A 15,033-nucleotide genomic window follows, 5' to 3' on the forward strand; every position below is an offset into this window, starting at 1 on the left:
CTGTACACTTACCCTGAGAGCAACAGAACTGGTAACCAGCAAAGCTTAAGAGCTCAGGAAGCATTCCTGTGTCACCAAAACACCCTGAAAAGTTACACTGCCCCATTTCAGGGACCAGTCCACAACAGATGATTTCATTCACATTCAGCCAACATCTTTGCACTGTTACAGTCAGCTGGTATAAATGGGATGTCTGTTTTCAAGTCCCCAAAACTTGGTACAATATTTATGACTCATTTGTCCGGTGACATTAAACCAAGATGAATGCACAAGAGCCTGCAAACTCAGTCCGATAAACAGCACTAAGAAATCTTCAAATGAATAACAGAAGTAGATGGATCTCTAAAAGGCATCAAGTTAGATATTCTGTCTTCATTCTCATTTGATAAACTCTAGAGGGAAAAAAGAAGGGAAGTAGACTCTAGCTATCTATGGCATCAGAGAGCCACTTGAATAAAAATCAAAATTAGACCCAGCTGTTCTTTTACATATGTATTATTATGCTTCAATGACTCAGACTGGATGTTTGTATTTTGACTAGTTAGTTCAGGGCTAAGCACTCTAATCATAATGGCTAGGCTTTCAAAGGAGCAGCACTAATAGAGGTGAAATGAACACCTTTGTTGGGTCTGTAACAATTAGACTGGGCTTCAAATTTTAGAAGAACTATGGAATATGGATATATATTGTTCAGTTATTTGCATCATGACACACACAGGAGCCTTGATTACTCATCCCAGTTCACTATACCAGGCACTACATAAACAAAAACCCACTCTGAAAAAAGACAACTGCATTCTATTGAGTTAAAAGTCCATAACGTATTTAAAAACACAATAAACAACACGCCTCATATCTCAGTCCAGAGAAGCAGAACTGGATTTTAAGTGGATCCCTTCCTTACTCCTCTCCAAAAAACAGTAAGAATGCATAACCACCTCATTATTGAAATTGCTCCCTATATTTTTAGGCAAGTATCAACATAGTACCAAAGCATCAACCACAAGCAGAATTTTCATCAGCAGAAGGAAGTTTCTCAGCACCTTTCCTCAAAATTTCTTTTTTTTGGGTCATTACACGAGACAATTCTTACAAAGCCACTTAAAATTGAGATCCAGTTTTACTTCTGGTAGTAGATTGTGCAGGAGTCAAGGTCATCCAACAAAACAGCATCATCTCCATCAGCCTTAAATTTAGTCTTGGACACCGTATGTCAAATTTCACTGCACAATGCAGTCAGACAATGTGAGGGAATGACCTCTGGAGAACAAAAAACACAAGAAGCATCTCTCAAAGAAGTGCAATGTAAGCTGGAAAAAAAGTAATTCATTTTCTTGTGCAGCCTTCAAAAGAGTTGTTTGTTACTCGGGTCTCACTTTCCCAGCTGTTGCAAGGAGAGGAAGTAGCCAAGGCACAGGGAAGATAGAAGTGTTGCTAATTCTGGAATATACCCTGCAGACACTGAAGGGCCTCTGTCTCTGCACGATAGATGCTTGGCAAAACACTTAAAATAGCTTTCTTCCAGTATTTTGTCATCTCTCGCCACTGCTTTTCAGAGCAGAACTGGGTAGTGCATATTATTTTTCGTACCAAAGAAAACAACCAGCAATTATATGGTTGTTTTCTTACAGCTTTGAAAACCCACGAGGAGCATGGCAGTTGGGTCTAAAATGCCAGGGGCACCTCAGACAACAAAGTGACAATCAAAATTGTTCCAATTTTCACATTTCCTTAAACTCTCCTCATTTTGTTTGCTGAACATCTTATCCCTCTTCAAGGAAGGATCCAGGAATAAAGGACAGCATGTACAAGGGGTTTTTTTTTGTTTTTTTTTGTTTTTTTTTTTAAAGCCAAGAGCTGAACTACAAGTAGTTATACAAGATAGTGAAGTGAAGGAGGAGACCTTTCCCCTCTCTCTACTTAAGGAAGTTTCCATTTAGCAGCCGGTGGAATCTCTTCTGTCCTCCTTGTGCCTCACGTTTCATCAGTTACTCCCTTTTTTCCCTTAAAGGGCATAGCTACCACAGTAAAATATTTGAATAAATAACAAATATTGACTTTGAAAGGGACACAAGATTTGCTACAGCCCAATTTAGCAGCTGAGTATTTTGAAGATAAAAATCTGTGTTCACAGACAAAAATTGAAGGCAAATTGTTAAACACCATGTTCCATACTCTAAGAAAAGCGAGTTGAACCAAAGGTAATTTAACCAAGTAAGAATGAAAGAAAGCAAGTGAGAGCCACAGGTAAATAACATCACTAGATGTAAAAAGTGTTCATGCTACATCTTCTGTAGCCAGATAATCTCATCCTGCGGGACTTCTAAAAGAGAATACACAATGGTAACAAAAAGCCTTGAAGTGATTGGATGTGCCAAACATCTAAGCAGTCTCAAAAGCATCATTTTTTATCTAAACAAGGATCAGCTAGTTTTCTATTTACATACTGCTAAATAGTTTTGTCCCCAATTGGGAGACAGGTAAAAGCTGCCCATTGGGATGTCATTTCCACCCAACAGCCACTTTCATACCCCAGTTCTACACAACAGCAACATTATCCAGCTCTGAAGAGCATCAGACATAGCTTTCTGCCACTTTGTGTTAGCTGGAACTACGAGATGGAAAAAAAAAATAAAATCCAGCTTCAAATTTGTATATGAACTCATGCAGCCATATGTCACTTAATCACTAAGCTTCAAAATTACTTCAGGAATTTTAGTGTGACATGAAGCTTTTTTTCCTCTTTTTTTCTAAATAACGATGCTCAGACAGCGCTCAGAACGCAAGGAGCAGCTCCCAGTTCTCCACTGCTGCCAGGCAGTGCACATCCAAAAACTACTTCATTTCCATGCTAAGAGGATACAGTGGTAGCCATTAAACACTTTATTCTTAAATCAAAGAGACGGAAGCAAATCCCCCTCCAGCAGCCTGTAATGAACCAATATCAGAGATATATATCCAATGTGAGGATATATTCTCAGGAAAGCAAAGATACATACTATTTGCAATAACATTCCTGAAAGGCTATCACAGATCTTTCTATAAAAATAGAAAACAAAACACATGCTTTTCACAAAAGCTTTTGGGCACCAGCACTCCAAAAAAACTAAGAATTTTAAAGTCACCTCTCATGTTGGTAACACAGGATCAAGAACGTGTGCCATGGATATCGCTGCTTCTACACAGAAGGTGCAATCAGAAAGCAAAACTTTGGGATTTACAAATGCGAGAAATAAAGAGGAGGTTTGCCCTATTTCTTGCAGAACTTTCATTTTTCTTATACATTCTTAAATAGGAAACTCAGAAAGGGTGAAGGAAAGGAAAGTGTCTTTTTAAAACTAAACTTCATGTAACCAAGGATCAGAAATTCTGAAAAATCTCCAACTATGCTCACATAGCTATAGTATGCTGTCAGTATGGGGCAGAGTTGCAGCTATTTATGTGCTTTAAACTATACATTTTCCACACCTTAACATATCTGGAATCCTTTTAAACTGTAACCTTCACTCTGAATGTCACAATTTAAGAATAGCATCCCTACCGTGTTATTCTTGCTTAACCTCTGTGTCCCAGAGAAGTCTCAAGCTTAATTCTAGGAATAGGTGTATTAATATATTTCATGAACAACCACCATACGAACTCATTTCCTTTGGTACATGTGAGATACAACAGGAAAAAAAAACAATCATTACTACAACAGTTATATAAACGATCCAGACTGGTGGGGCAAAAGGCTTTTTATAAAAAGCCAATTTTTCTTAAGGTTTTTTTTTTCAGTTGTCAGACACACATAGGACCAACAGGTTTACTTTCAGTCTCAAGTCACGCACCAAAAGCAGAGGAGGGGAGAGAAAGCTGACCACAAATGGCTATCTTGTTTTAAAATCATCTCTTTAATCATAGTCTAGGGAGCGGTACCACACAAAAACTTGTGAAAATAGAAAAGCTCAAAATCCAAAATAACTGCGGTGCTTGAATGGCAGCATGATACGGAAACCTCATTCGAGCATCCACAGAGTGGAGAGGAAAATCCTCAAGGGTTCTTTTGACTCCTCCCTTTTCAGGCAACACATTCTTACAGCAGATATTTCCCTATTAACATGTGGCTTTCCACACAGAAACATGTGGAAACTCACCTCAGCATGCATGCACAGACACATGTGCAGGTGAAGAGTACTTCCACCGCTTCCCCCAGGACGATCGCAGCTGGATAATGCTGCATTTGCAGTGCAACGGTTTCCAGCCAAACTCCCCAGATTTCAGAAAACTGAACTCAATGCCATTAATACAAACTCCATCTCTACTTGCCAAACTGAAGACCTGTTTCATGTTAACATCCATTATGCATCCATTTCACTTGGCAGATTTGAAAATATCTGCAGAAACAGTCACAATATAACTGCAAATAATTTTATTATATAAACTTGAACATAGCACAAACTGAAGAAGATGCTATTTTTAGACCTCTTGGATCTCTTCTAGGCTACACCTGTAGGGTCAAGGAGGTTTCAGCTGATACAACGAGCAGTATGCTGACCGCTCCAAAATCTGCCAAAAGCAAAGGTACAAACAGATTTTTAGTTTTGCCAGTAATACTTAGTGTTTGCAAGAAGTAGAAAATAGAGCGAAACATAAGGTTGTAAATGAGAATTCAGATACCTCTCTGACCTCATTGGTATGTCAGGGACAGGCACCTGAAACCACAGTTACAGCCAAATGACAGAATCGGCTCAGATCAGCTAGCCTTCAAGAAACGCACAGATCAAGTACTGCTACAAGAAACACTATTATCTTGGTAAATCTCTCCGGTAATCTGGCTAAGCCAAGCTCAATTCAAGCTACAGATTTGGCCTACATACAAGAGTTAAAGCCTATACTTTAAGAAACCATCTGGAACTGAAAACAAGCCTTCCAGCTCTTGAAAATATGGAAAAATATCCCAAACACTTGCTGAGATCTCTCTGATTCTGCAAGTCAGACCTGATAGGCCCAGTCTATAAGAGGGGCTGCAACCCTTCAGTTGGGGATAGGAAGGGTTAGAGGGATAGTTTTGAAAAGTCTTTGAGACAAGCTAGTTCCTTCTGCTAGTTTTACAGTCTGTAATATTAGTTTATGTTAAGGAAAATATTTTCAGCCATCCTTCCCCACTTGTGATACAAGCACAAGCCATCAAATTAAAGTAGTTAGAAGACAGAACTGGAGCTCAGGATGCTCTTTCTTGCTGTTTAACAATAACATTAACGCATCCTTTTAAAAGTGCCACTTCCATAGTGGTCTTACAAACAGTGATTCGTTATTTCTCAGACCTCAAAAGTAGCTGAGATGTGCAAATCCTCAAAGACTGGGAAGAAAGGTGCTTTAATGTTAGTCCCATGGGTGCTTCCAACTCAGTCGTAAAGTCCTTGAAAATCAGATATGGTTGGCCTTGAGAATATTCAACAATTCTCAGATGGATATATGAGAAATCTCAGCTAGCTCACACACAAATACTAAATAAATGCAGAAGCACAGTCCTTAATTCAGTGGAAACCTGTGTAGATGATGAGAGGTCACCATAAAAGATGATCTAGAATACAGCAGAGTAGGTACAACCTTCACATTGCATTTCAATCTAATTTAAGACTTAAAGCACTGGCTTAAGATGATAACAGTGTTCATTCTAAATCTTTGTGATAATGTCCAACTCCCTCTCTAGAAACAGGTGAAGTACTTCACTTGGGCACTGTATATTTGAAAGGGTCTACAGCTCAGATACATACAGGCAAAATAAGTCTTTTAAGTGGGACCTGAAGATTCAACAATAAGGATGGCTTCTCTTCAGTTATACGTTTAATCATCTCAGGGTAAAGCTACAAAGTGTAGGAATAGGGGTCTGGAAGATGTTTCCTAAAATATTAAAGAGGTGAAATGCTTCTTGCAGCCTGTCTGAAGCTGGGAGACCCAACCCGCACTGAAGAGACAAAGATCCCTTTTCCCTTATGGCTTTCCAGCTGGGTTCCCAACAAGTGTCAGGAGGCCAGGTGCCAAACTCTTGCATACCATCTGTAGGCAGGACTATCTACAGTCCAGGTTCAACGGCTGTAGAAGAGACTTGGTTTAATTCTCCTATTTTTATCAGATTACAAGGTATATCCCTTGCCAAAACAGATGAACTACCTAATGGTGACTTCAGCACAGACTGAAACCCTCTGGAAATGCAGCATTTTTTCCAATATAATGCTGCTATTTGCCATATCTTGAGCAGTCCAGAATAATGGACAAACAAAATAAGCCAGGGAGGGTCTGCCAGGAGTGAAACCAATTAAACCTGCTTTGAAGTCAGACTATAATGGTGTCTGTTAACCACTGAGATTCTGACAGCAAAAGACACAAATCGCATTAGTCAGCAGGTCCCTGTTTTGCATGTGCACGTGCACAGAATGACACCTACAACCACAAGCAGAGACACAGAACATATTAAAAAAAGAAACTGGGTCAACTTTTCTAATTGTTTAAAACATTTAAAAATATGAAGTCTCTTGAAGAGCTAACAGAGCTTATAATCCTAAACACCCAGTCTTTTCTTAACGGAGAATTTTTCCCTATGGTTTTACATTTTTCATGTGAGCTGCTATGATCAAAATTGCTGTAATTAAGTTAACACAAACAGCGGATACATAGTACTTTGAAAAATGATCTTTTTATACTTAGCAGCTTGATATATTTGAAGCAAGAACTGAAGTAAAGCTGTTTTTCTTTCAGAAGCATTTCAAAAGGCTCGCAAAAGCACACCCAGCAGAGAAAGAGAAACCAAAACCTCAACACAAATTTGTTTTCTATCCTGCTGCTTTATTGGGTTGTAAGGTTCAGATTAACACTGAAATTTTATTTAGTTAAAAAAAACACATGCAAATGCAGACCACATTTATTCCTAGTGAAAAATAGGAAACAGCACTGCCTACTCTTCAATGGCCTCAGCTGTATCAATGTCTGGCTTCATGTTTATGGTGTGTCAGGGACATAGTTTGCCATTCGCTCAGACTCTAGAAGACCTGCCTATTTGAATAATTCTGCAGTTTCTTTCAATTAAGCCATGGGTACACACAATTTTAGTGATGAACCTAAGCAGTCACTGAATGATGTGAGAGACTGTATAGTATGAGTGGTTCACATTATGGAAGTTGGCTTTCTTTTGCTGCGCACTTGCAGGCCGTATGAGCTATTAACAAGACCAGTAATGTCCAATCTAGATTGTCTGAAAAGGTGCAGAATTATTAAGAACTCTCTTCATCATTCAGATGGTGACAACCTAGCAAAAAAGGGGAAACATTAAGTATTGTAATCCAGATATGAACTGTTCATAAGTATTTACACTCTCTCAACTAGGAAGTACTTCTAGCAGTTCATGTATTCATTCCAACAGGATTTCTTAAGAATGGGCCAAGAATCACAGAAGTAATACAAAAATTAGACTAAGAATGTTCCTATTTGTGCTAATTTACCTGCTTACTTATTATTACATTTTGCAGATTAGAGAGCAACAAGACTGATTTTTTATCTAAAGAATATTCCAAGGAATATGCCAACAAAAGTAATGCAAGAAAAAAATTATGCTACGTGTGTTTTTTTTTTCCTCCAAAACTTTACAAGTAGACCGTGTCAGTTAAGGGTCTGCATAGAAGCATGGATGAAAATACCCAAAGAGATAAATAATTTAAGGGCAACAATATGCATCAAGAATGTTTTGCAGGAGGACCTATTCTTATGCATCTGTGGTACAGAAGCAGAAATACAGTATTGATCTATGACAGCCATGACAGTACCTAGGAAATTTTGCCATTTGAATAGTTTTGGCCCCAAAAGGTTGTAACTCCCTGTTGTATGCCATTTGTCGAACAGAAGTGTCTATCACTCATCCTCAAACTTGTAACTGAAGAGACTGAAGAAAATCTGATTCCCCATACTGATTATAGACAATTTCAATGGTCTCACAGATGAGCAATGACCAGCACGTGATGTGTGAACCACTTGCATAAGTAACATGTAGATTGTCCAAAACAACATTACTTAAGTTCTCATGCTTAATATGGAGACCAGTTCCAACATTTAGCTTAATGAGGTCAGAAGAACTGCAAACCAAAATTAAGCTTAAAACTCTATTCAAGCTATTCTCCCCAGCCATTTGTCCCTATGCCTAGGGTAACAATACCATTGCTCTAGCAGGTTACACTGAACTACACACATACGAATTTTAAAATCATCTTTAAAAGATGTAAAAATTGTCACCTGGGGTGCATTTTCCTGTCTTCACAATAAACTCCCTCCCCATCCATGACATGCAGAAGGAGCGCCAAGAGATTATATTCTCTTGGGACTTGCTAGAGCTTCTGAATCACGTCCCTTAAGTTTCAGGGACTTCCTGCTGGCTTCTCGAAACTTTTTTTTTTTTTTAAATAAGAGTTAGAACACAAAGGAATTATGCAGCATGTACCAAGATAAACCTGTCGGGTATAAAAGGTAAGCAGGCACCAGCTTGAAGCACACAGCTGAAAATTTCACTGATGGTCCACACTTCCATACATTACTCTCTCTCTGATGCATTTCCACTACTGGGACTAGCGCAGACATGTTTCTAAAGTGTTATTCCCTCTATTCCCTCAGAAGTTGACAACATTGATCAAAAAAAACAAAAAAACAACAACAAAACCCACAACCCACACCCACACATTACTGTCACTTCCCACTGTCTGTGATAGGGTTTTCCTCATTATTTTCATGGGCAGGAAGCAAGTGGCCGATTCCTGCAGGAACTCTAGTCACTCAGGCTGCCACGCTGGGGTGGCAACAGCCCAACCCAGTGACACATTCCAACAGAGCTCTTTGAACAGGAGAGATGGTCCATTTCTAAGCTACAGTCTAATTGTATGGCCAACACACATTCAGAAGTCCCTGTTTAATGGATAAAACATTTGATCCTCCACTTACAACCTTTATCAGATGTTCCCAAAGAGTAGCATACTCTGAAATAATTGTAAGCTACTCTAGATAGCAAGATACGGGTCTCCAGTTTCCAAATCTGCCCAAGCAGAGGCTTTCATCTAACCTCAAGGGTAACTAGCTCCATACAGGAATTTACACCTTCAGCCAGGAGAACATGCACTTCCAGATCAGAATATGAAAAAGAAAGGCTGAGAAAGGGAGCACTACACTGATGAAGGCTGGGAAAAACCAGGGAGCTGAGGACAAAGGTGGATGAGATCATACAGCTGGGATACAAGTTTGGCATAAGAACATGAGAAAATGCATAACTTGGCTGCTACTGCAGATATGACCCAAGCAAATTAAGATTTTTTTTTTAAATATATATTTTTAATTAATCCTATTTACCTGTAAATCTACACATGCATCTATTATTACTTCCATCTAGATGTATTAAAGCCTCCGCATCGGCGACATTCTGAGTTTATATCCATCATGCATGAGTAATTAGTTCAGAGTCCACGGAGGAAACACCCTGTGTTTAGATTTTATGACTTTTTTTTAAATAGTGGAAAGAGGACTACTGTTCAAAGATACCATGTTTTTTCTAATCGCTTAAAGAAATGCTCCAAATTAAAATGATATTTAGTCAAAGTATCACTGAATCAATTACTGAAAGAAAGATAATCAAAGCGAGTCATTTTATGCTAGGTGTCCATTATTGATTCACGAATAACTTTTAAGACACCACAGACTATTAGTGTTGATAGTATGCAATGAGCAGAAACTAAGATGCTGGGCCAAATTTTCATTTCCACATCGTGCGCAACCTCAAAGTCATGAGACTACAGAAGCTGTAAAATCAAAGATTTTGGTCTAAAGCACTAACTGACATCAAAGCAGCAGGACACTGGTAAGAGAAATGAACTGGTCTTCCACCTAAAACTATACAATGAGAAGAGATCAAATAGCTCCTTTAAGCATGAGCAGTTTAGAGCTTCAACCATTTCTCTATCTCTTCCATTCTTATAATATAATCTGTTCTTGAACTATACTGCATGCTTCTCCAATACCAATTACTACCTTTAACATGTACACAATCCAGGAATTAATAGATGTAATAACAATACAAAAAGTTAACATGCCTTTCTGAAGTACAAGTTAAAAAAAGCTGCACGTGTTAGGTTAACTTAAAAATACCTTCCCACTTCCATTCTTTATTTAATGTCTCTGATATGCTGATGCCTATGGTGATGGCAGCAACAATTTCAAGGCCTAAGGAAAAGGTATACGCAAGTTTCTTCAAAACACTTTAAAAGAATGATCTTGGTACCAGAACAGGATACAAATTACAACTATCATCAGTGAAGTTAACTGTGCATGAAGTATTACTGAAAAAATATGAGAAAACTGAGAAGATGGTAAAAATGTCATCCACTAGCCTTCAGATGTATTTCTGCAACTAACGATAGGTAACAAATTGCAAATGAGAGTTTCAAATTGCCAACTTTCTTTAAATATGTTTAGATTTTCTATTTTTAAGCTCTGAAGTTTCCGTGTCAGGACCGTGCCAACAAAATTACTGGTGGCACCTTCTCTACCTACTGTCTTTACACTTCTGTGCAGAAGCTCTGACCTCCAGATGCTAAAACCCATGCTTTTGATTTCAGATGCTAAAACCAAAAGTTTTTTTGCCATTCACAGCTTGCACAAGTTTATCTGCAGGCCACTTGACTACAAAGGAAAGCAATAAAACATTTTATGTTCACCTAGCACAAGAGGTAACGGCAGTGATTAGTTTGCTGATGGTCCTTAACTTTTATTTGTTTTGAATATCACCCAGATATAAGTGTAATTTTTTTTTTTGAAAGGCTACTTGTTATTTAGAAGAAAAGATTCACTAGTCTAGTAAAACTGCCAGAATAGATCACATTTATAAATCAAGTCACCAAGGGAAGCAACTCTCCTTCAGTCCAAACTGCCCTGGGCTCAGTATTTGTTACCTTCTTGCTTTGCCTGGAGCCTTTCTGATTTACTCAAAACCAGCCTTCTACTTTGTAGGTACAACAACCAAGAAAAAAGCCCAAAGGCTCTGTACCTTCCAGTGGCTTAATTAATAATGACTGGGGAAGAATCTATGGAAGAAGAAAGGAAGTTTAAGGAAAGCTTTTCCTTTGTTTTCCCATTTCATTGTCTCAGGAATCTAGTCTGGGACCAGGACCAGCACCACAACATCAAACCAAGACTTTTAGCTTCCTCTTTTGCAGTAACCCAAATAAACATAACAGCAGTGACTCACTGATTTTCAAGTTAAACTAACTCCATTTATCACAAACCATCTGTTTAATCTTTGGTCTTGAAAGTTTTGCTTGCATTTATGTGCTCCAATAAGAAAAAAGTCTGCCATCAAAGAAATTGAAAATGAGAAAACATTCATGAAGAATATTCTGAAGTTATGCACAGTCTCACCTTAAATCTTTTATCCTGCAGGACTTTCTTAATGGCCACAAGCTCTCCTGAATCACAGAGTTTGGCTTGATACACAACACCAAAAGATCCATTTCCAATCACCTTGGTGTCTGTGTAGCTAACTTCTTGTGGTCGGTCTGGACCTTGTCCAGGAGTTGCCACTACTGTAGTCACTTTGCTGCCATCTTTGTCTCCTGGGAACCAAAAGATATGGAGATAATCAAAATACATCCATAAGCAAGACCACCAACCAACAAGACTAAAACAGGAGAGAGTAAAGCAAAAATTTAAATCAGCATGTACATTTCAATATAATAGAGGAAGAAAAAAAGCCTCAAAACACAAATAAAACACTGAGCCTATTTTTTACTGAAATATATTTAGTAGAGACAATTTTTCATTTAGATCATTGTAACAAAAATATTCCCTTTTCCAGATGCAACAGCTCAGCATACAAAATGCAATGCATGGCCAAGACGAGTACTAATTTTTACATCTGATTAACATAAGCAGCATTAAATACAGTGTTGCTTATATTACCAAAAGCAAGCATCAAACCATTTCCCCATATTCTCCTCTAACTGAAGCAATCAAACTGCCAGCAGAGCCTGCAGAGCAGCACTCTTTCCTTTACAGGCATATGTCCGGCAATACAAAACAGCAGCACTGACAAAGCTTGCTACAAACCCACCCACACGTAAAGCTTCAACGTGCACGTGGGAGGAAGTGAAAGCTTTGTCGAGGCTGGCTGCGGGGACCTGCTGGGAAACACAGGCTTGGTGTCACACAGCACCATCCTGCTCCCAGCTGATTCAGTTGCAGAGCCTGCTGGAGTACAGTCCGTTTCTGCTCTTCTTCCACACCTGAGCTTCCTTGCAAAGGGAGGCGCTGGCAGCGAGAGGGGAGCATGAGGACGACGGCACACACTTAGCTCACATCTTGACGTGAATGAGAGCAGATAGGAGCATGCACTTGGGATCCAGGACACTGACGGACGCCACACAGTGCACATACTTTGGTGCAGACACAGCGACTGTGGACCGACTTCAACTGCCAGTAGCCAGCCACACATTCGCTTGTACTGATGCAACCACCTCCCCGTAGAAAGACAAAGCCACCATTGCCTACTGTAAGCACCACTGTTATCACCAGTGGTGCTTCTGCTTGTTCGAAGTCTGACTGTTCATAAGACGACAATTCAAGGTTTTAGACATTTTGCAAGCACATGCTGGGCATTTACAGTCCTTCAGTTCTGATGGTTCAGGTTAGAGAATCAAAAAGGGCTGCAAAAAAAACTAGAAGTAACTCACTGTTCCACAGCAACCACTCTCCAACTGCACATAACCTGCACTCAAGAAATGTCTGTCACCTCTGTTTATTAAGAAAGCTTCCTTCCGCATTTTCCCCTGGGAGTCCCTTCCGGCACGCCACTACTCATGCACTCACAAAGATTTTTCTAATACATAACTCAAATCACCTTCACTGCGGTTCAGGCAAATCACTCCTTGTTTTACTTCCAGAAGGCATAGAAAATAGTTTAGTCTCTTCTCCCCCACCCCTTGAATACACAAAGGGCTGTTGCAAAGGAAGCTACCACACTGGAGATGCTATTTCTCTTTGGGGACCTGTCCCCTCACAGCTAAGATCTCTCAGGTATGGTACCCAAAAATGAGACACTGCAGATGAAGCTTACTTCTGCTCTGCCCAGAGACCTGGTGACTTCTTTTGTCTAACTTACACCATACTTGTTTGCACATCCCAGCACAATGTTTGCTAGTTTTGCAACACTATAATCTGGCTGACATGTTCAGTTTGTGAACCCATAAGCTTTTCTGCAAAACTGCTGCCTGGCCAATCATTTTCCACTTTCTACTTACACACCTGATTATTCTCATCAAAACCTATTATTCTACATTTGCCCCAACTGAACTGCAGCCAACATTACTTAACACTATTTTGCCAGCTTGTCATATCCTTCAAAACACTTGGAGTCACCACAAAAGGAAATGCATTTCATGCTGGAATACAGAGTATTCCTAAGAAATTAGTGAAAAATAGTGAAGCCTGTGAGACTGCTGAAAGACTTTGCATAACCCCATTAAATATACCATCCTAACTTTATCTTGAACCACTCAGTTATGCTTAAACAAAATCACCAGTGAACCGTGCATCCTCTTCCAGGGCTTTTAAATAGTCCATCACTTTTCTCGGCTACTCATGAGAACATTAGTTTGAACACTGTAAAGTCAAGATACACACATCTACTACTACTCCTGGACCCATAAGGTCAGAAGAAAAGTAGGTTGGTTTGACATGATTTGCTCTTGAAAAATCCACATTAACTATTACTCATCTCTTAAGTTAGCTTTTTGGTCCTTAAAACTGTTTGCTTTCATGCATCCAACTACTCCATGAAACAAACAATTTTAAAAATAAAGCACATTACTGCAAATGGTGCCAGTTACTTGGCAAGCAATACACAGCAGATATATCCCTTCCCCAAAACATTCACAAGAAGGAGAGAAGCAGATTTACAGATTTTAAGAGAAAAAAGGAAAAACAAAAGAAAGAAAGGAAAAGATTAATTCCTGCTCAGAGAGAGGGGGGGGGGAATAAAGGGAAGCAGAATAAAACTGCATGGAAGAGTTACCTCCCGGTTATGATAAGTAGTAAGTGGAAGGAAGCAAGGAAGAGAAAAAACATTAAAATCCTTTTTTGGTAAACAAGTTGAAAGCATAATTGTGATGGCACTCTCTACTTTGTTTGCCTGGCTATTCTATGATTAGCTTTCCAACTCACTATATATAAATAGGTGACAACTGTTTTACTGCAACAATCCTTGTCTTTTAAAAGGTAACCCCCCTACGTGTACATGTACATGTACGTGTCTTCACTACAAGGCCAGAGTATTGAGATTACTGTAAATCAGGTACTCCCCTCACTCCCCCAGTATAACTACTGAAGTCTTAGAGGTAGAAGAAAACTCATTTCTGGCAATGCTGGCTGAGATTTGAAGCACTTGGTATCAAGAAACCTGCTCAAAGAACACTGTTCAGAGCTGGAAGCCACTGAAGGACCTCTCCTACCACAAAAGCAAACCCTGAATTTCTGGCCACCGCAGGCAGCTCCTTCCAGTAGGGCACTGCAGCAAGCTCTGTGGCCAATTTCTCCACAGCTCGGAGAGGCCCAGATGGGAGCCCAGTCAGCTTTTCGCTGTTTCCTTGAATCCTTGGAAAAACAGCTCTTAAACTTGTTAAAATCTATAGTGCTTAAAAATGGAGGCACTGACACTTCAAAGTTAGCTAAATCAAGAATTCCTTTGTTTCTCTACCAGAATGAAACAGATCACAAGTGTCCTACATGTTTCTCCCTTCTCCTGCTTTCAGCAAACAACACTTCTGTAAAGCCATCAGCAAAAGTCACCATAAGGACTCCAAAACTCCAAACTACAAGCCTGTATTCCACTACAGAACAGCTGAAACTGAGGGATTGTAGGGGTAAAAATTCACCTTGCACCTTTCATAGCTTTGATTTTGAACAATAAAACATCCCACTACCTTTCAAAGTATACAAATAATACATATTTGTATCACAGCAGCACCCAGC

General features: G+C 39.3%; 1 protein-coding gene across 2 annotated transcripts in view; it reads right to left on the bottom strand.

The window, feature by feature from the left end:
• GSK3B (glycogen synthase kinase 3 beta) overlaps positions 1 to 15,033 on the bottom strand; it is a 156,572-nt gene that overhangs the window by 88,442 nt on the left and 53,097 nt on the right. For both annotated transcript variants that reach the window (XM_067302234.1, XM_067302233.1), the window contains exon 2: positions 11,428 to 11,621. In XM_067302234.1, the coding sequence (XP_067158335.1) occupies positions 11,428 to 11,621 (194 nt within the window). The remainder of the gene's footprint in view (positions 1 to 11,427; positions 11,622 to 15,033) is intronic.

This window comes from Apteryx mantelli, chromosome 1 (assembly GCF_036417845.1).
Source record: "Apteryx mantelli isolate bAptMan1 chromosome 1, bAptMan1.hap1, whole genome shotgun sequence".
Classification (NCBI taxonomy): domain Eukaryota; kingdom Metazoa; phylum Chordata; class Aves; order Apterygiformes; family Apterygidae; genus Apteryx; species Apteryx mantelli.